This window comes from Lissotriton helveticus, chromosome 2_1, assembly GCF_964261635.1.
Source record: "Lissotriton helveticus chromosome 2_1, aLisHel1.1, whole genome shotgun sequence".
NCBI classification, from domain to species: Eukaryota; Metazoa; Chordata; class Amphibia; order Caudata; family Salamandridae; genus Lissotriton; species Lissotriton helveticus.
The window spans coordinates 1,382,591,162-1,382,612,953 of record NC_136059.1 but is presented as its reverse complement, the minus strand read 5'-3'; the positions used below and the strand labels follow the sequence as shown (position 1 = coordinate 1,382,612,953).

The window sequence follows — 21,792 nt, the reverse complement described above, 5'->3', positions numbered from 1 at the left end:
ATGTACTGTGTGAAAAAGAAAGAATTATATGCGTGTGTGACATTTGAAAGCTGCATACCAACTACAAAGGTGAGGTAGAAATGAACAAGGTATGTTATGTGTTCTGTAGTAGTGATTAAGTATTTAAGGTGATATTTTTAAGTTTGAAAGTATTTTTTATTTCAAAATAATATACTGTTAGTAAAGTGTGGTGTTTCCTATTGGTTATAAAATATGCATAAAGTTTGACCGGTTGTTAAATAAGTACTTAATATATGTTTAGGAATTTTTCACAAAGAACAAGTGTAGATTCTCATCTTTAAAGGACTGTATGGTTTTGAAAATGAGGTACAGCGTTAATTTGGGTTTGCTAATGTATTCGAGCGAGATAAACAAAATGTCACACTTTTGCAAATTATACTTTTTGTGGAAATAGTGGGGTAGGGGATAGGAGATGTATGTGTTATTAAGTTAAAAGCGATAAAACCAAACCCAGAAATGTTATGTGGACAGGTTCTGGTCTCATTTTTGACAGTGAGAGGTAGATTTGAATATAAGTCGAGGTAGGTTGGTGTACTGTGAGGCCGTCTACAGTGTTTGGAGATTACATGGAGAGGAGATGGAGATAGTAAAAGTGATATGTTCCTTTTATATGTACGCATAATTTGAATCATTTGATCATACGTTTAGATATAATATGAACATGGTTTCTGGTTTGCATTTGGGTATAGTTAATAGTTTTAGTAGTTTCTTACTAGTGAATAATAAAAAGGTAGATTTACTAAAATATATGGTAGTAAATGTATTAATGATTGTCTGTTCTTATGAAATAGAAGTGATTGGGGAGTGTTTCTTTAGAAGAGATGTTTTATAAATGTGTGAGAGATAAAAAAAGAAATTAAAATGTGCAGTATATTTTCTGTATGACTTTCTTGACATTAGTAAACTACATGTGATTATAAGTGATACTATTTGTCAGGCTGTGTCCCTGTGCTGAATATACGTAGGTGTTTAAGTGGTCCGGGTTTTACCGGTGCTCAGCTTTACTATCCCTTTTGAGACACTCGTCAATTTTTTCATTCCATTTAATGTCCTTAATATACATTTAGTAAAGGGACGGTATGTCAAAATTTGGGAATTACAACTTTGTTTACTCTCTTCATCCCCTGCTATACACTCTACAGAGTGTTTAAACGACTTTAGTAACATGTCTTGCTAGTAAAAGTGGTGTAGTGCCACTTGGCCCATTTATAAACCGTGCTATGGGATGGTTTATGTTTTACCCACTGATTTGCATGTTTGAATACTTTTTTCTGAAAAGGGTTGCGGCAGACACCTGTTAAAATTAACCCTGTTTGTGGGTATAGTGGCGCTACTAGGAAAGGTGGGGGTTTCTGTTTGATTTTGTACGGGTAAGCAAGGGCGAGGGTGTGGGTGGGGAAGGTGGGTATGTTGGTGATTAAAACACAGACTTTAGTAACGTGCAGATGTCTAGCTACTAAAGGTGATGTAGTACCACTGGGGCCATTTATAAAGCACCCTATGGCATGGTATATGTTTTACCCGTACATTTGCATGTTTTAATATCTTTTGGTGATCAGTGTTGCAGCAGACAGCTACGCATATAACACAACATTTCTGTGGATAACAAATCTTCGTGCTGATAGACACTCTTGCACTGTGGTAGAAGGCTGCCAGTGTTGATGGCAAATTATGAAACTTGGTGCCATTGTAGATTTAAATGGAAGCTTGGACGATTTCTTTGTTACTATGGTGCAGTCAGGGCTTTAAGTTGGAAACAAAACTGCGGGTGCTCTAAAAGGGGCGGGGAAACCCTCTTAAAGGGGTGTGGGCTATCCAAGTAGGGGCGTGATCTAAATCAAGATAAGTAGCATTGTGTGCTTAAGAAAATCCCCTCCAATTATCCTACGTTCAGAAAACACACTCTTTAAAGGATTTCCCTTCCTCCTACAATGTGGCTCACCTAGCATGATTGATTGATTGATTGCGGGTTTATATAGCGCTAGGAATCGACTCCCGGAGGAGTATCTCCACGCTTCGACCGCTGGGGAACCCGTCCTGGCTCACCCGTCCTGGCTCACCCTGAGAGATGGTCCCTGATGGGTATCTCTAAGGTGCGACCAAGCATCCCCGGCGGTCTGGGGGGGCCGTTGTGAAGATGAGGCAAGCTGATGCCCAGAGTTGCCGAGTGTGGTTTCTGACTAGAGTAGGCACCGAGGCGAGAATTATCGAGTCCGCTGACCCTGGTCCACGACCCTGCCGCGTCGGGAATCGAACCCTGGTCCTGGGCCGTTCTCTGCTTACGGGTCTGCCGCCTCTAACCAGTGAGCCACACTTCTCCATGATGTCTCCACTTCTCAGTAGTGAGCAAAATGAGCATGCGTACATCGATGTGCATGCTCTCACTGCAGTCCAATAAAAAAAAGAAAACTGACTACCTTTGCGAGGGCTGAAAATAGAGCCCGATAGAGACCCGTTTCGAGGCTCCCTGAAAATAACTGCCGGTGCTCAGACCCGGCCCACTTAAAGCCCTGCATCCATCCATCCTAAGCACTGTGTCATCCAGACATTCCTACCTACATAAATACATACATCTGTCCCTGCACTTATCTTAAGCATCTATCAGCCCACTCGCCTATGGTAAGCACTGTGCAATCCATCCAGCCATACGTCCATATATCCATACCTACATCTGTGCTAGAACCAATCCTAAGCATCTATCAGCCCACCCGCCTATCCTAATTACTCTTAAGGAGCCGAAAAGTCTGGCGATAACCATTGACAGGCAGATGTTTCTGATAAAGAACAAGAAAGCTTTGGGTTGCTCTTTGTGGAGCATAGTTCACCACCCTTCTCTGGTGGTGTTTTAAACAAAGGTTGATTCAGCTAAAGTAATGTAAAGCACCTTTTCAGTGTAAGACATTAATTCAGAAACATAACGTTTTGTCCATTTCTATATAGGAACACTGCTTTAAACTGGCCCTGACTGACAGATACTGAATACCTGTAATTCTTACATTTGAGAGAGTATACCTGACAGCTAATTTGGGGTGGTGAGAACCTGCCCTTCTATATTTCCATGTGAAGCACAGTATAGGAATATAAAGATAATTCCAAAGCTACTATCTTCATATTGAAGAGGGGGTGTGAGAACTAAGTGAGCCAGGCAAAGTGTGTGATTTCGGAGCACTATAACAAGACACTGAGAAAGGTCAGAGCAGGGTCGTGCTGGAGTTGGCTGCCTGTGGTCATCTCCAGAGGCGCAACCAGAGCGAAATTTCGGGGGGGGGGCTAATTGTTTCAGCAATAGGCAGAGTGGGGATGTAGGGGCTCTAAAATGGGGTGAAAAAGAACAGAGCCTCATTTACAAGCAAATGGTCTTTTGAAGACCTGTGAAGTACTTGGGTGTGGCTCTGTGTGTGCACCCGGGAAGCTGTGTCAGGGAGTCTGGGGCAATGGGTGTTGCGCGCCTGGTAGTCTCTCTGCTAATAACCCCACGATGATGTTGCTTCTGCGCTGCAAAAAGAGAAGGGAGATCCTGAGAGAAAATGGCTCTCTTTAAAGGATTTCCCTTCTCCTACAACGCGACTCATCTGGCATGATGTTTGCACTTCTCAGTAGTGAGCAATGTGCATGCTCTCACAGTCTCACTGCAGTTCAATAAAAAAAAACAACGGACTACCTTTGCGAGGCCCGAAAATAGAGCCGCATAGAGCCCTGTTTCGAGGCCACCAAAAATAAACGGATCTATGATGTTACAACGCGTTATTTTACAACGCAGACCGTTACATCGCAATTTTTACAACGCAGGATCCATTACAACGCATGGCATTACAACGTATGGCATTACATCGCAGATGCTATTACAACGCATGGCATTACATCGTAAGTATAGGTAAGTATACCTTTTTTAAAAAAAAGTAATTATTTTAATTTAATTAAATTATTTTAATTAAAATAATAGTAATTATTTATTTAAATTAATTTTAATAAAAAATGTAATTAATTTTATTTAATTAATATAATTAAATTAATTTAATTTAAATATTTTTTTGATTGTAATTAAAATAAATTATTTAAAATAATGTATTTAATTTAATTATTTTAATTAAGAAATGTAATTAATATAATATAATTAATTTTATTTAACTTAAAAACACCCCTGTACCCCAAAACCCAAACCCTGCCCTGAAACCTAAAAACACCCCTGTACCCCAAAACCCAAACCCTGCCCTGAAACCTAAAAACACCCCTGTACCCCAAAACCCAAACCCTGCCCTGAAACCTAAAAACACCCCTGTACCCCAAAACCCAAACCCTACCCTGAAACCTAAAAACACCCCTGTACCCCAAAACCCAAACCCTACCCTGAAACCTAAAAACACCCCTGTACCCCAAAACCCTAACCCTGCCCTGAAACCTAAAAACACCCCTGTACCCCAAAAACCAAACCCTACCCTGAAACCTAAAAACACCCCTGTACCCCAAAACCCAAACCCTACCCTGAAACCTAAAAACACCCCTGTACCCCAAAACCCAAACCCTGCCCTGAAACCTAAAAACACCCCTGTACCCCAAAAACCAAACCCTGCCCTGAAACCTAAAAACACCCCTGTACCCCAAAACCCAAACCCTACCCTGAAACCTAAAAACACCCCTGTACCCCAAAACCCAAACCCTACCCTGAAACCTAAAAACACCCCTGTATCCCAAAACCCAAACCCTACCCTGAAACCTAAAAACACCCCTGTACCCCAAAACCCAAACCCTACCCTGAAACCTAAAAACACCCCTGTACCCCAAAACCCAAACCCTACCCTGAAACCTAAAAACACCCCTGTACCCCAAAACCCAAACCTGAAACCTAAAAACACCCCTGTACCCCAAAACCCAAACCCTGCCCTAAAACCTCAGTACACCTATACATATACTCCTATACTCATATTTATTTAAAAAATTACTTAAAATAATACATTTAATTTATAATATTTAAAAACATAAATAAATATTTTTATTTATTTTTATTTATAATTAATATTAATTAAATCATTTATATAATATTAAATAAAATTAAAATAAATTATATACTTACCAATACTTACGATGTAATGGTATGCGTTGTAATAGCATCTGCGATGTAATGCCATGCGTTGTAATGCCATGCGTTGTAATGGATCCTGCGTTGTAATAGCTGCGTTGTAACAGCATTACGACGTAAAAGTTGCGTTGTAAGTGATACACACCAAAATAAACTGCTGGTGCTCAGACCCCCACATACCCCCCACCCCACTTAAAGCTTTGGGTGCAGTGTTATGTTTGCGAAATTATAGATAAAATTGTTAGGCTAGTAATGGTCATTTTTGTGTGTGCCGTTTTGTTGATAATATCATCCTGAGTACATAGATTACAATTTTTAAAAATACTATCTATAACGTTGTCTGCGGTGGGTTGCAGAGGGAGTGTTGTGGGGTCGTGGGGTGCGGCGGAGAGGTGAAAAGTACGAGGTAGTGCAGTTACATATAAATTGTAAAGATGTATATAAATAATTAAATAAATACTTGCTGTATGTTCTATGATACTACCCGTCATCCTACTTCTCCCCTGCCCTGCTCCATCATGTTGCAGCACTGCCTCTGGAAGCCATCAGTAGAACTTATGTAATTGTATGTTATTATTTTAACATATTGAACAGATGTAAAAAATAATTGAATCTATTTTTTGTTTTTCAGAAAATTCTTTCGTTTGGATTAAAATTTGAAAATGCCTAGAAGAACTGAAAAAAAAGGAAAGAGAAAAAATATATATTTGAACAAAAGGAAAGATTTTCAATTAGAAAAAAATGAGAGAACTACACAAACAGTTTCTTCTAGTAAAAACACTAGACAATTTCTGAAAAAAATATTATGAACATTTAATAAAAAAACATCATACAAAGCAAAAAGATGGATTTTTCAAGTAAGGAGAAGCAGACTTCAATTTCAAATACCAGGAAAAGGTAACATGATAAAGAAACAGTATCTGTTACTCGGAGACAAAAGCAATTTCAAGAAATTCGTCAGAGACTTTTTCGATCTAGAGTGATTCAGAATTTAATGAAAACATGCTGCAAATATAAAAAGAAAGTGCAGCATTTCAAAGACAAGCAGCGTATTGAAAGTATAGTAGATACTGCTTTCAATTTAAAACAGAGTTATTCATTCTGATTTTGAAGAGAATCAAAGTGTTGATAAAATAGTTAAAGTGTTGAAAGACAAAAGTAGAAGAAAAGACTTGTGAACAGAACCAACTTTTGCAAAATCTTTAGTGGACATTGGAAACATACTTCTACTAGTGAGCCTTTTTTTAATGAGGAAAGTTACTTCCAAGAAAAGAGTTTACCATTTGCAGACGATACTGGAGGTCGTTGCTACGAAGTTCAGGACGGTTGTCCTCTTCCAAAAGAGGAAATGGTTGGTAAAAGTGCAGAAGAGTTAATAGCTGAAGAAGTGCAAGGGAAACATATACAAGCTCCTGAGTATAAGTGGGGTTGTAGCAGTATTTGTAGTATTCAACAGGAATCTATTGATTGATATAATACGAAATTTGCTACAAGAATATACACAGAAAAGTATTAAACAGAAGATTCATTCTCTGGCTTGTCTTTTAAGAAAAGTGTGTAAAAGTGTTTTTCAGCATTTGAGGATGTTAGCAGTACACCATTCAGAAATGCAGAAGTTTGCAAGGAAACTGTACTATGTAAAAAGTCCTGCATTATGTTTAATTGAACGGAATACAGGTCTTTTACATGGTTCTTTATCAGAAGTTCAAGAAAAGTGTGTTGATATTGAAATGCGATATTTTGGTTCAGAAGAGCAGTCCATAGAAAGTGAAAGTTTGACAATTACAGATGTTGAAGGAGATGGGAAAGTGATTAGCAATGATCAGTTTGACGAGGAATTGGAAAGTTTAATGTAGTGTGCTCTGAAATACCAAACTATGGGGCCCATTATGATCGCGGACGGACTTGCGTCCGTCCGCGAGGCCTGAGTAGGAGGGAACGTCCGCATGTGCTGCGGCGTTCCCTCATGTGCAATTAGGATGTGACCGCCACCCTGGCGGTCACATCCTCTATTTTTAACATTGCGGCGGATGCTGCTTGAAGCAGCACCCGCCGCAATGTTAAAAATGAAAGCTGTGCATTTGCGTGCACAAAGCGGCAGGCACCTCGCGGTGCCTGCCGCTCTGTGCACGCAAATGCAGGGGGGTACCATAGGTACCCCCCATGTGCACCCCCAACCCTCTTCACCCCTGGGGGCCCACAACAGGCCCCCAAACAAAAATCCGTATGCCTTTGCATGGGGGAAATGCCGCTGTGTAAAGGCATAGACATTCAGACATCCTAATATGGCTGGCGGCGTCTGAGGGACACCGCCACCATATTAGGCCTTTTCCGCCACGGTAGTAAGCCAACCACGGCGGAATAGCAACGGACTTAAACCAGGACCCACCAGCCATCCTAATGTGGAGGTGGGTCTTTGGTGGGTCCGCAGAGGATTTTCCGCATTCGCCAGGCCGGCGGTGGCTTCCGCCGGCCCGGAGGATGCTGAAAATCCTCCATCATAATGTGCCCCTATGTTTGTGTTTGTTGTCAAAGTACTCATTATAAAAGTCAAACTAGGAATGTTGATTTGTATTTGAAAAATCAAAAGGAGAACATTTGTAAGCGGGAAGAATTTGCAACCTACTGGTTGGTGGAAGGTCGATTTGAGTTAGGTAGTGATCAACGTATATGTAAATAGTGATACAACAAATTAGAAGAGAACAGAATGCCTGCTAGAGCAGTACATAATAACTTAGAATTAGTAGCTATTCCGGAGGAATTGGCAGAATTGAATACATATGAGTCTGTTCTAATTCAATCTGTTCATTCTTTTCAAACTATAATTCGGATGGAGCCTACATCAGGTAAACTGCCACCAACAGACTTGCAAAGAGGGCTGAAAGGAAGTGTGGTGTACTTACCTTTGGATTTTGAGAAACATATTGAAACTATTGCTGGAGAGAAAGAGGAAAATGAGGCAGTAGTCATTCTAGTAAATGGTGTACCAACAAAGAGTCGGAAACTATGGTAAGAATTTGTGGATGTTAATAAAGTTGAAAAGGCTACCTTATGTCTTATAGAGAACAATATTTATTACAAAACTGTAAACATGGATGAGCAGGTAATAAGTTTAGAAGATGAATCTGAAATTTCAAGTAGTCAAATAGAGAAAGTGGACAAGTCAAGGACTGAAGAGATTTATGAATATTACACAATATGTCCTTTGCATTCAAAAGAAGTAATAGGAAGCAGCATTGAGTTATTTCAAATGAAAAAAAGCACAGGGAACTCCAAAGAGTGTATGGGAGAAAAGCTTGGAAGCTTGTTGTTTTCACAGCTGTTTCCTACTGGAGAAGGTGGACGATATGATGACCGACCTGTACGGATTCCAGCTTCAGAATATCGGTCAACAAGATGATATTCTGAAGATCCTAGATTTCGACAGTGCATTCCATACATATTTCACCTTTTGTTTGAAAGTGATCTGTCTTCTCTGTCATATGTAGTGAACCACATACTTAAAACTGGAGTTCATCAATCACTTCTTTCTGTGAAAGAATTTGTGGAGAATGTTCAAGAAACAGATGAAAATTTAGAAGCTCAGTTAATCAATTTGATGGCATGTCAATGTAGAACGTAGTATCGTCGTCAATGAGAACTCAAGTGTATGTTACGGAAATTAGGTACACCAACATAGTTTGTCACACTTAGCTGTGCAGAGTATGCATGGAAAGAATTGCTTGAGTTTCTAATAGAAGCGCATTCCAATATAAAAAATGTTGAAATAATGACTCCTGGTGATCTGTGTTCATTGGATCCTGTAAATGTGTGCAGATATTTTAATCATAGGTTTCAAGCTATGATGTCTTTTATCTGCAATAAAAAGAATCCACCTCTTGGAGAAGTTAACAATTTCTTTTGGAAAAATGAGTACCAAGCAAGAGGTGCATCTCATATACATATCCTACTACGGATCAAGGATGCACCTACATTTGGAACTGATTCTGATGAAACAGTATTGTCTTTCATCGAACAGTATGTGACATGTGAGATTCCAAGAGAAGAAGGAGATAGAAGTTTGAAACAGCAAGTTTTACGTTTCCAAACTCACCGTTTTGGAAAGTACTTCAGAAGAAAATACAAGTCTAAAGGAAAATTTTACACCAAATGTCGGTTTGGTTTTCCACGTCCAGTCATTTGTAAAGGAAGAGTAAATTCTTTTTTTTCTTCTGTAAGGCACACAATAACTCGAAAATCTCCAAAGAATACCTACAACTTAAAAAGAACGGAAGTGTCAAAGTATATCAATGATTACAATCCAGTCATTTTTAAAATGTGGAATGCGAACATGGACATCCAGTATGTTTCAGATAACTCAATTGCTGATGCACGTTATGTTACATCATACATAACAAAATAATAAAAACAGAGATGAAGCAAATGTGGGAAGAAATGGCACAAGAGAAAAGCCTTAGCAAAAGGTGTACAGCTTTACTTTGAAAATGCTTTCCCACCGAGAAATTGGATTGTATGAATGTTCAGACCGCTTGTGCTCTTCAAGTTTATATTCAAAGTCACAAGGAATCATTTGGGTAAGTTTAGGTCTTGCCGGCAAACGAAATAGAGTGTTGAAATCATTTGAAGAAATTGAAGAATTAGCAGCAAATGAACCAGACAGTACAGACTTTCTTAAAACTAATATGTCGGACACATACTATCCGAAAAGGAATCAACATCTGGAACAGCTATGTCTGTAGGAAGTACTTCAAGATTACAGCTTCAAAAGAAATGTTAAACAGAATTTAAAGAAAGGAAAATATGCAGTAGTTGGATGTCATGGTTGTTTAGTAAAACATGCAAAGGGTAATCTTATAGACCACAAGAAACTCAGTTGTGAAACTCCAGATAAGCGAGCATTTTCCTTTTTTTTTTTTAGCTCGGCTTTAGCTCCCAGGTGGATACCCACCCAAATACTTAGGCCGCCCGAGGGTCTTCCCCTACCCTTCGTGGAGGCCATTACATTATATGTGGCAAAAGCTATTCTCTGGTAGTCCTCCAGAGCCCACGTCTCTTGGAACAGGCACACATCAGAATCTTGTACAAAAGATCCCCAATCTGGGCAGGATAGCTTGTTTTTAATGCCAGCCAAGTTCCACCAGAGAATTCTTATATTTGCATTATCCTTCGTCCTTTGGATATTCTGGGGAACGATGCTATGTCTATCATCCTTGGCCGAGATGCCATTGATGTTAAATCCCACTTGATTTTGCTTGTGCACCTCCTCCACCAGTTCTATGTCTGGGCCTAGAGCCCCCCTGACCACTGCAGGAGATACCGCTCTAGCTGCGCAATACCTTGTTTGTGGTAGCACGGTACACAGCAGCACACCATCATCCCTGCAGATCCCGCCTGTAACTCCCCTAGTCTCATCATCAGCTCCCAGCATAGAGCTCTCACTTCCCTGGCAGCTTTTTGGGGAGAGAATCTGTTCATGGGGCACCGCTCCCTCACCACCCCCCAGCAATCCCAGGCCATTATCAATGGCGATCAGATGACCGCCATTCCTCGGCTGTCAATCTACCTGTCCAGGACACTGGATCTATTGCTCAGGGGAAGAGAAGATAAATGGGGGATATTATTAAAATCTTCCCCCCAATTTCCATTGCTTGTCTGAGCACTCGGTTCCCAGGTTTCCCAGTTCAACCGACGGTGAGATCTTCTTGTTTCATTGAAAGTACAATTGGTGTGTGTTTGGGTGGGAGGATAAAAATAGGTTAAGGGGAGGGGCTGTATTTGTGTACTTTGACAGGGTGAATACCAGTAACAGCTCAACAGCCTGCCTACTTCTAAAGTTGATGACAATACAGTCTCCCTCTATGTTTTTCTTTTGTTGCCCCACCCAATTCACCCTACGTGCAAAGAGGATTTCACAGGATACCTGTGCAGGGAGTGGCCTGTTATTATTCAGCCAGTAAATAGACTTGTTCTTAAGATCAATGTATGTCTCCTCTTTACCTTCCTTTAACACAGGAACCCCAGCTAACACCACAACATATGGTGTTGACTCAGGTGGAAGATCTAGAAATGGTAATGTTACATTTGGTGTGTCTCTTGTCACAGCACCCCTTAAAGGAACAGACGGGCCAGACATTCTCGTTGGCTCGTATATCATACCACCCTCATTAGACAAAATAACTGGATTTGTAACCTTATCTCCTCTACTCCTGCCATCAACCGCCCCTCTGCCCATTGTTGTAGCATTAATCACAGTAATTGCAATAGATAGCGGTACAGGTAGGTTAGGTGGTGAATTAGGAGGCGGTAGATGGGATACAGTACTAGAAACATGCGAGATACAAGATACACTTATTGGCCTATCTGGCCTCGCTGGGGTCCCATTTGCTCTATTTTCCCGCACGATGTCCTTAGCATTGTTTGAGAGATGCTCAAGATGCGCTAGCCTTTCCTCTATAGAGTTGAGTCTATCGTGGAGAGGAAGACAGGAGTTGATAAATAGAGCTTCCATTTTAGACCAGAAGTCTGTTCCTGTCTGCATAGAATTACCAACACCATGATCTAATATGGTCGCACTCTCTTGCGTATGTGGGCTACATGGTTCAAGGCTGGATCCGCTAGTTACCAAGACTCCAGGCTTAGTACGTTTTTTGGCTTTATTGTTCCCCTGCTGGGTTCCTCCGCGCTTTCTCTTGGTGGCTGGATGCGGTTCGCACCATTTGGCCGCCGCTTTCAAAGTTGTGTTGCACGCAGACCTCGTTTGTGCTCCTTTTGTTACAAAACTAGCGTGCTCTTGATTTATTATACAAACTTGTGAGGTATCTAGTGTGGTGTTCGGGCAAGCAGATAAATTGAGCTGGCCCCCTACATCCTCAGGCTGCTCGGTACCATTGCCTGCATTGGGAACGGAGTCAGGGGCTTTAGTTGGAAGCAATTTTGGTGAGGTAACATTAGCCAGCCTGCCCAGGGATGACCTTTTGTCAAGAATAGGGTCTAGCGATAGTCGTCTTTCAGTCAGTTTGATTTCATGGGCCAATACAGAAGTGGCCCTAATATAAAATTGATCCAGTGAGCCCACTATCGTCCCACCAGAAGTAGATTTCCTGCATTTCCCTCCTCTACACATCGTCATAATTCAAGGGGGATACACAGCAGTTAGTCCTCAGTTAAAAACACGGAGCTGCAATGAGTAGCGACAACCCTATATACCAACAAACCTGCAGCCCTGGATGCGTGCACTGACCTTATATGAGCTCCGTATCAAGAAGTTAGAGGAGTGTCCCGTCCCGTCCTCTTCCGTTCTTGAACGGGCTCGGGCTTGGCCCGGCGCACGCCTGCGTGCGTCCCGCGCAGCGGGTGCCGCGAGGAGCTACTTAGGCAGCAGGGAGGGGCTAGTGCGGCTCGGCTGGTCTCGGCGCTTCTGGGGCTTGTAGTCCGCCCCGACACTCCGGTTGCTCCCGCGATGTCCCACAATGAAAGAAAAGGCTCTCGCTGACAAGGCTCCCACCGCGAGGAGCTAAATAGGTAGCAGGGAGGGGCTAGTGCGGCTCGGCTGGTCTCGGCGCTTCTGGGGCTTGTAGTCTGCCCCGACACTCCAGGTGCTCCCGCGATGTCCCGTATTTAAAGAAAAGGCTCTCGCTGACAAGGCTCCCACTGCTATTTAGCACTTCTCCAACTCTTTAAACCATGGCGTAGCGAAAGTGAATTACTTGGAGACCATGACTGCTACAAGGATTCTTTTAATGCACGTAAAGATAGTATTGCATGTACAATTTTCCCTACATATTTAAAAATGGTGAGTGATGAAGTTGAACAGGAAAAGACTATTACAGCTGAAATTGCTAATGAAAGTTCTCAAGGTAGTCAAAGAAGTGGTCCATGTAGTCAAGATCCTCTTGGACAACCAATAGTGGAAAATGAAGCAGCGATTGCTATGCATTTATTTATTAAATTTATATTGCGCACAGCTACCCGTAAAGGGTTTCCCGGCGCCAAGTCGAAATTGCAATGCATTCAAGGAGAATATTACATTGGAAAACTTAGAAGAACAGCTAAATATTGAACAGAAAGAAATATATGTACAAGTGAGAGAACAGATAGAACATGGTTTGTTGCATAAAAAAAAGAATGTGTGTGTTCATCTTTTAAGCCTCTTCTGATGTACATCAGTGGTCAAGCTGGGACAGGTAAAAGTTGTTTAATTAAAGTTTTCACCAGTTATCTTCAAACAACTACTGGTTCACATTTATGTTGTGTGGTAACAGCTCCAACTGGATTAGCTGCATACAATGTTAAAGGAGTTACTTTGCATAGATTACTGATGTTATCAGTTGAGCATGATAATAAATTAGAATATAAGAAGTTGTCTGGATAAGCTTCCTATGAAGTGTCAAGAGTGCTGAAGAAAATGAAACCTTTAATTATTGATGAGGTGAGCATGGTCTCAAACGTAATGCTTGCTTGTGTACACTTAAGAATGCAACAGGTATTAAAAACAGATTACGACATTCTCTTTGGAGGAAAACAATTAAATGTATTTGGAGATCTGCTACAACTAACCCCTGTAAAAGGAGAACCAGTGTTTAAAACTCTTCTACATGAAGACACTAAGAAATGTTTAGGAAGTATTGGAAATGTGAACCTGTGGTTACATTTTGAATATAAAGAACTCAACCAGAATATGCGACAAGCAGAAGAGGAAGATTATGCAAATATTCTAAAAGATGTAAGAATTGGTGTTCTAAGCAAACATGGTAAACAAGCTTTTCAAAGTCGTCTACTAAAGAACTTGTTTACAAATGAAAACACACCAGCAGAAGTAATGTACAAAAAAATGAAATACAAAAAGTCTATAGTTTGCTTAATGCCTACAGTGGAAGAGTGTTTTACATTTAATAGCGAGCTTATGAAATTGGATAATCAAGAAATCGTTCACATTGAAGCTATTGATAAAATCGAGCATCAAGGAATAACAATTCTTCTTTCAGAAAAACTACAGACTAAATTGGATTCTTTGGAAAAGTCTGTATCAAAAACTGCTGGCTTAGAATTTTTTAGAGATGTATGTTTAAACTGTCGGGTAATTTTGAGGCATAATCTGAATGTAGAAGAAGGTTTAGTGAATGGAGCAATGGGGAGAGTTGTTGATTTTGTGAAATATCAAAATAGAAATGGAATTGAATTCTTGAAAGTTACATTTGATCAGATAACAGAGGTAAGAGAGATTGCGTGTTGTGCTGCATGTTTTTTGCTTGTAAAACCCTTTTGTTTAGCATATGCAATAACTATTCATAAATCTCAAGGTTTAAGTGTAGATAATGCTTTGATAAATTTAGGAAGAACTGTGTTTAAAGAGGGAATGGTATATGTTGCATTATCTCGAGTTAGAACGTTGTTTGGTTTGTATTTCATTGATTTTGACGAGAAAAAGGTTATTGCTGATGTTAATTGTGTAAGAGAATATATATTCGTTTGAGAAGGCTTTATGTTTAGGTGAATATCCTATTTATAAGAAACATGTTGTGTCTTCAAAACGCAAACATGTTGAAGAATCAACGATGGTTGAAAAGCAGAAACAAAATCAAGTGGAAAAAAAAGATGTAAAGAAGCAGAAAATACAAACAAGTGATGATGTTGTCGGATACCAATTAGAAAATGCTTCTGGTGTCAACTGCTATGGTAATGTTATTCTAAACGTTATATTTTATCTTGAAGATGTTTATGGTGAAATTATGGAAAGTCAGGAAAAAAGATTATGTTCAGCACTTTATACTTTATTTCAAGAATTGAGAACTGATAGAAGTAAGATCCATTCTGCTTCTGGTATTCGCCAACTGTTGGATTCTAGTACTGGATCTTTAACGTTCAGTGCTAATATACAAAAAGATGTACAAGAATTTCTAATGGTTATGCTTGGAGTACTAGAAGTTGAAGGAATTCAGATTGAGAGTTTGTTTGGACTCAGTTACAAATGGAAACATAAATGTGAGCAGTGTTCATTAACTTCAAGCACTATAGTTGACAGAGAACGATTTCTATATTTAACAATACCTGACTGCAAATCTGTACCATTTTCCAAATTAGTAAAAGAAGCTGATCATGAGATGATCTGTTCTCGTTGTAAATCAACAAAGCTATCTACATTATGCCTACAAAGATATGGAAAATATTTGATTATAATGCTGCAACGCTGTAGACCAAATGGAAGAAAAGTGGAAACCAAAATAAAAAATGTTGTTGCATGTCAAGTATCTATTTCTGGAAGAACTTTTGCAACAGTTGCTATTGTTTTCCATGCTGGAAGTACTACCACAAGTGGGCATCATACAGTTTATTTAAAGTGTAATAATGGTTGGAGTCACTGCAACAATACACACTTGGAAATGAAACTGAGTTTGCCTTCTGAATTACCCAACTCATACTTGATATTTCTGAAACAAAGATTTTAGATACATTATTAGGCCTAGAGGGAAAATGTGTAGATGCTTTAAGGAATTCATACTGGATGATTTAAAAAATAATAATTTGACACGTTAATTGGCCTTGAGGTAAAATGTGAACAGAAACTACAGAGTAAAGGTAAGATTTAAAAATTGGAAATAGTATTGGATATGTTATTTCTGTTAATTTCGTATTGTGCCTGCAAGAATTAGTCATTTGTTTTTTTTAACAATCTAGTTGATTGGTTTTTTTCCTGCTGTTTATGATGATACTACAGTAACATCACTGTGAATAGTGAAGTTAAGTAGAATCTGATAACAGCAAAAAAAGTGAGAAAAATATGTTTTCAAAATGTTAAATTATGTTGTATTATTTGATAAGTAACACTGTAATTTGTGAAATATATTACATTACACAACAGCTTTACAGTTTATTTTCTTTTATGTAGTGCAAAAGTTAGAAAAAACAATACTAATGACAAATAGCACAATAGTAGTTCGATATTTGAAAAATCTTTGAAATTCACTGAAAAAACCATAGGTTTTACAGATGTTATAGTAAGGAATGAGCATTTAAAAAACCTTTGAGATTCACTGAAAAAACCATAGGTTTCATAGAAGTTATAGTTAGTTGGACATTTGACTCATATAAAATCGGCGAAATTCGCCCGTTATAGTTAGTTGAGCTAACTATAACTCGCGCGGCCGCAATGCACTGGTGATGACGTCACATATTACATCACTCATGACATGGTCAATGACTTCACTCATGACATCACTGATGACATCTGAAATGACATCACTGATGACATCATCCAATGAATGTGTGTTTCTGTAAAGTTTAAATATTTTTCAGATATATGAGTGAAATGTCCAACTAACTATAACGTCTCTGAAACCTATGGTTTTTTCAGTGAATATATATGTATGTTGGTATGTATATATATCATTTTCTTGCTGGATCGACAAGAGTGTGTTCAGTGACAGTGAAATTAAAATGTCAGCAAAGGATCTGTTTTTCTGCTGGCCCGCAATGTCTTGGTGGCATGATGGATTAGCCAACATTTCTTTACAATTTTCCAACCCCTAAAAAGGTTATTTATTTTTCCAAAAATTTAAATCAATGTCTCTGATTCTCCAGAACAATGCTCGTTTTTCCTGCACAGGATTGGTTGTCAGAGAAAAAACGTGTTAGAAGTCCCACCCTAGTTAGGCCAGGATTTATGATGCATAGAGGTGGATGTTCTGTGGTACCTTGCCCACCGCAAAAGTGTTGCCTACTGCAGAGACAACTGAGATATGCATCTGAAACACAGCACTTTCTTTTATTCCAATTATTTAGCCCCAAAACGGAAAGTTCATTATATGTGGAAGACTCATGATACAGTCTCCAAACAAAATATTATTGATCATTAAAATCAATAAACCAAATAATTGAGAGAAAGCAAACCTATAAATAAGGTATCTTTGTAATACCTTTGCTCCACTTGTTGTGTCCATTTTTTTGAGTACTGAAATGGAAACTACAACTAACCCTGGGCAAAGTACTACGCTACGCTCACGTAGTTTGCGAAGTTTGCGCTACTTAGCACCACGTAAATTGCACGTAGCACAGTGCAAACACGCGTAGCGTAGCGTAAAGCATAGTGCAGCGGTCATTTTTTGCTTGCTCGCTCGCGGTCCTCAACGTCAAGTTGGCGACCGCGAGGGAGCAAAATGATATCCTGGCGGGACTTTTTCCTTGTTTGCGATCAGCAACATCATTTGCCAATCCCGAGCGTGGAAAATAAACTTCCCGGCAAGATTCTCAACGCGGGGAGGTCAGGTTTCTCATTGTGAGTAGTAGCGTATACTCGCAACCGCTCGCGAAGAGAAACTACCAGTCCACGTTGATAAAGCTGCTGCTCGAGAAGAAATCTACTCGAGCGGCAGAAAATGACCGCTTACACTGTGCAAGATGCGGTTTGCACTGATTGCACAGTGCGGACAAGCATCCGGCACTGTGCAATCAGTGCGAACAGCATTTTGCACAGTGCACTACGCAGTTCGCGTAGCTACGCGTAGCTCGCCTTGTGCAAAGTACATTTCGCGTAGCTACGCGTAGCGCTACTACACGAACTACGCCCAGGGCTAATTACAACGTACTGTATAAACAGGTACTAAGGCATTGTATTCCTACAAATAATCTTCATATATCACTTACCAGCAAGCAGTGTAGAGAAATCCTAAAATGGATCCCACCATTTTGGAGCTGGATGACAGGCAGGCAAAGAAAGGGTAGTAGGAGAAGCCCACTTCAAGCCCAGCCAGGAGGAGCACAGCCGCTGTAAGAAAAGCAATGATCGGCCCACATATTAAATAATGTGACTAAGAGACAAAATAAAAAAAAATAGGTTTACTGCATAACTTGCAACTCACACTTCCATCTGAAAAAAACACACCTCACACTGCATAAAACATCCCTATTTCATGGGAAAGCACCCGACCTGAGGATCATGTGCCTTCAGGGGGTATCAGTCATGAATACAACCTGTAAGACACAAAGTTATCTCAACTACAAGCACATCTACTGTGATTGAAAAAAAGGAAATATCATGCAATGAATCAAAAACCTTTCAAGTTATCTTAAATTCTCTTGCTATGACATGAATGCTGGTCGTATATTTGGCTAAAAAAGAAAAATCTCAACATTGGGACCGGATTATGTGAAAGGCGACTCTATCTACTAATTAAACACAGGGAAATTCAAAATTCTGAATTACAGCTTCTATGTTGCTTATTGTATTACACAAGTCTTATTTATCACATAAAAAGTGAAATGTTATTCTAGAGCTGTATTCCTCCAATCATGTTAAAATGTATTTGCCAGAACATTACTAAATGGTTTGAGAACGTTATTTTTGGCTGTCATGCATTAATCCCACATCAACTTTGAATGCAGTATTTTATTTGATTCACTGCTGTTAAATTGGCACCGTTGATATATCACTTCCTATCCGGCTTTTTTGAGACAAATTACCAAAAGGGGGTCTTGGGGGGCAGCCGACCATAGGAAGATCTCCCCCCCATGGCTGTTAGAGGAAGGGGGCGGTCCAGGCGACTGCTCCTCCCCTTTGGGCTAGCTAGGCTGTTTTATAGCCCATGGGATATATATGCCCCGACTGGTCATAAGTATAGGAGAGCTTTTTTCTGTGGAGTCTGGTATTCGGGTTTTAAGCGTTCTTTATTAGCATCCCTAGTGAGTTGTATTTAGGTGTTCTTAGCCTATTTAGCATGTCGGTGGAAGAAAAATCTAGCAGATGCTCTGGCTGCTTGAAGAAGCCGTGGGATGTGAGCTCAGTGAGGAAGGTGTCAGTGGGGGTTACGTTGGCAATTTTTTCACTTCTGTGTAGACCCTATAAGGTGGATGGTATGCAGGTGACGGATTGGAGCAGCTCCTGATTTCAGTGAGCAACACCAAGGGGGCGTTCAGTAGGCCACAGGGCAGTGGCTTTGGCTCGCACGGCCTGCAGCGCAACACATGCAGGAATGCAGCTGAGGGCCCCCCAGGAAATCTGATTATAAGTGGGGTAATGCCCCGTTGTATGCGTTAGGAAGTGGGAGAAGTGTGTGGCGAGCTGTTGCTTCCTCATTGTTTGAAAGTCAGCGAGTCGGTGCAAGTGGGGGGCGGGGCATATCAGTGTGGAAAACATCATTCTGAACAGGCCGATGTAGCCCAGGCAACAGGTCCAGTCAGGGTGGGGGGTGGATCAGGGCATGACTTCCGCGCCTTTTTGTGGAGTGGGAAAGACAGAAGTGGTGGGTTTGCAGTAGGGTGCTTTCTTCATAGCCTCATGGGCAGAATTTTGTTGAGGAGGAGGCGGCCTTGGTGGGTGGCTCCGATTGGGAGGGGAAGAGTCCTGAGGCATGGGCAAGCGACATGCAAGACAAAAGGTTCAGCAGCATCTATGGTATTGGATTTTTCCTGGTGGGGTCAGGGTTCTTCCGGGGGGGGGTTCAGGGGGAGGGCAGCACAAACCCAGGAAGATTCAATGGGAAGAGAACTAAGCAGCCAACCAATGTGTGCGTCCAAGGGCGGGTTGAGGCAGTTAGGGAGTGGAATACATTCGATGGAAAGGTAGGTGAGGGAAAACACCAGGCCGGGCCACAGTTTGTGACTAACACACTGGACCATATATATTTTTGTGGCAAATCATTTCAGCAGCGTTCCAGACTCGGGGGAGCACTGTGCGGCTCCATTACCCTGTGATGAAGAGAAGGCTGAGCCCAGAACAACAAGATTGCCGCCCCACAAAGGCCTGGAATGGCCTTGGCGCTGCACCCAGCCAAAGGGGACAGTACTGCAACTGGTGGAAGTGCACTCGGAATGAGGGAGTTGGGAGGGTATGGTATGGCCCCCCAACCTAGGCATTCGGTGTCCACGGATAATAGTGAAGTGGTTAGGCCGTGGTGGCTGGCAGCAAATGCTGCCACACGTGAGGTGTTTGCTGACACAGATGTCACAATCCTGATTAGGGGGAGGAGAGTTTAGAGGAAGGGGAGTTTTTAGATGATGATGATCAGCAAAAAGTGGAGCATTGGTGGAGCGTGGGTACCATTGAGTAGGGGAGTCTCACCAATCTGTTCATGAGATTTTACAGGGTACTATAGCTGGCAATCGGCGACAGGAAGGGCAGCGGTGTTAGGACAGCCGTGACGGGCCTGACAGGAGGAGACCGGGGGGTCAAACGGCGGGCTCCAGAATGGCCACCTGTTCTAGCACCAGGTAAAGAGCACAGCTGTATCATCAAGGTGACAGCAATGGTGTCAGTGGGTGTGGATGTGAGGGAGTGGCACCCTGGGGGCTGCAATGTGGCTGCAGAGGGGTTGGTAGGTGTCAGACATAGTAGTTGGCGAGGACGAGTCAGGTGTAGTTGAGGAAGGAGCCTCGAAGCCAAGAGAACAAGAAGGGGATAAGGTACATGGAAAGGAAAGCTCTGAGCACAAGACCAAGGAACTACCCTACATGGGGTGTTCGAAGCAGTCTTTCAGCTGGGCAAGGACAACAGCAGCAGGTGTCTGCAGGGACACGTCAGCACAATCAGGCATCTGGGTTAGAGGGGGAAGGGAGGGACGAGGAGTTGGAGCAAAATGCTCATACGCCCATTAAGCTCAGCCTTTAAATAATTTTAATTATTGCTATCTATTGACAAAGATGACGTCAACCATTGAGGGTAGGCCTGAATGGAGTACGTGGCGTTCTGATACCCAGAACACCGTGAAGTGACGAAAAAACAAAACCAAGCTACGAAGAGTTCCGCGAATGGCGGAGTGTGTTACCTTGTGCTGTTCGTGCTGATTTTTAGCACCGGATGTTTATCCTGCGCTGTAAAATCAGCACAAACTGCATCACGCACATCGCAGGAGGGTGCTGCTTCTTTTGACCACTCAAGTAAGAGTTCTACTTGAAACGCAGCCTTCTCAACGCAAATGGAAGGTTTCTCAGCACAAGCGGTATCAACCATCCCCGACCGCCTGCGTTGAGAATTCTTGCTAGGAAGCAGTCTCGAGTTGGTATTCACCCCCCAGGCCTAAATGAGGGAAGGGTTACACATGGTTTCCCACTAGGGTACAGAGGTAATAGAGTACGTAGGTGGGCTAACAGTACACCTTGGTGTATCTTTGGCAACATAGAAGACAGCTTGCCCAGTACGGCACTGTCATTCCTGGGCATCAACATTGATTCTGTGGCCATGGAGGTCTGGTTCACTGATGGTGAATATAGCTGACAAGCCTTGTTCCGTGGAGTGCCAGAGGATACTGGATAGTTCGGGGAGCTCATGGCTGAACTTGGGGTACCTTTGGCCACATAGAAGACAGCTAGGCCCAGTACGGTGCTGCCATTCTTGGGCATTGTGATTGATTCTGTGGCCATGGAGGCCCAGTTACTTTGGAGATAGAATTAACAAGGCATGAAAATCCCTAAATCTAGGGTTCAAGAACATAGCCTTTGAAAGACGGATTTCACTGGAATTGGAAAAATAATGTCAGAAAGAAAAAGTTTTCTTTCTTGAGTCCCACAGCTGCGCGCTGTATATAACGTATTTGAAGAAAAAAGGCGGAGAAAGAGGAATAAATGGCTAGGGTCACCCACCAATAGTTAATGTAGACCTGAAAATCCCTAAATCTAGGATTCCAGCTACAATCGCAACTACACAAACACGAATAGAAGATCAAGAGGAGGACGAATGAGGAACAGCGGAGGTTTTGGGTTGCCTC

General features: G+C 41.4%; 1 protein-coding gene across 1 annotated transcript in view; it reads right to left on the bottom strand.

The window, feature by feature from the left end:
• The window catches only part of LOC144818669 (stimulated by retinoic acid gene 6 protein-like), a 651,836-nt gene that overhangs the window by 442,807 nt on the left and 187,237 nt on the right, over nt 1-21,792 (bottom strand). The window contains exon 5 of the mRNA XM_078676317.1: nt 17,738-17,858. Within this exon, the coding sequence (XP_078532443.1) occupies nt 17,738-17,858 (121 nt within the window). The remainder of the gene's footprint in view (nt 1-17,737; nt 17,859-21,792) is intronic.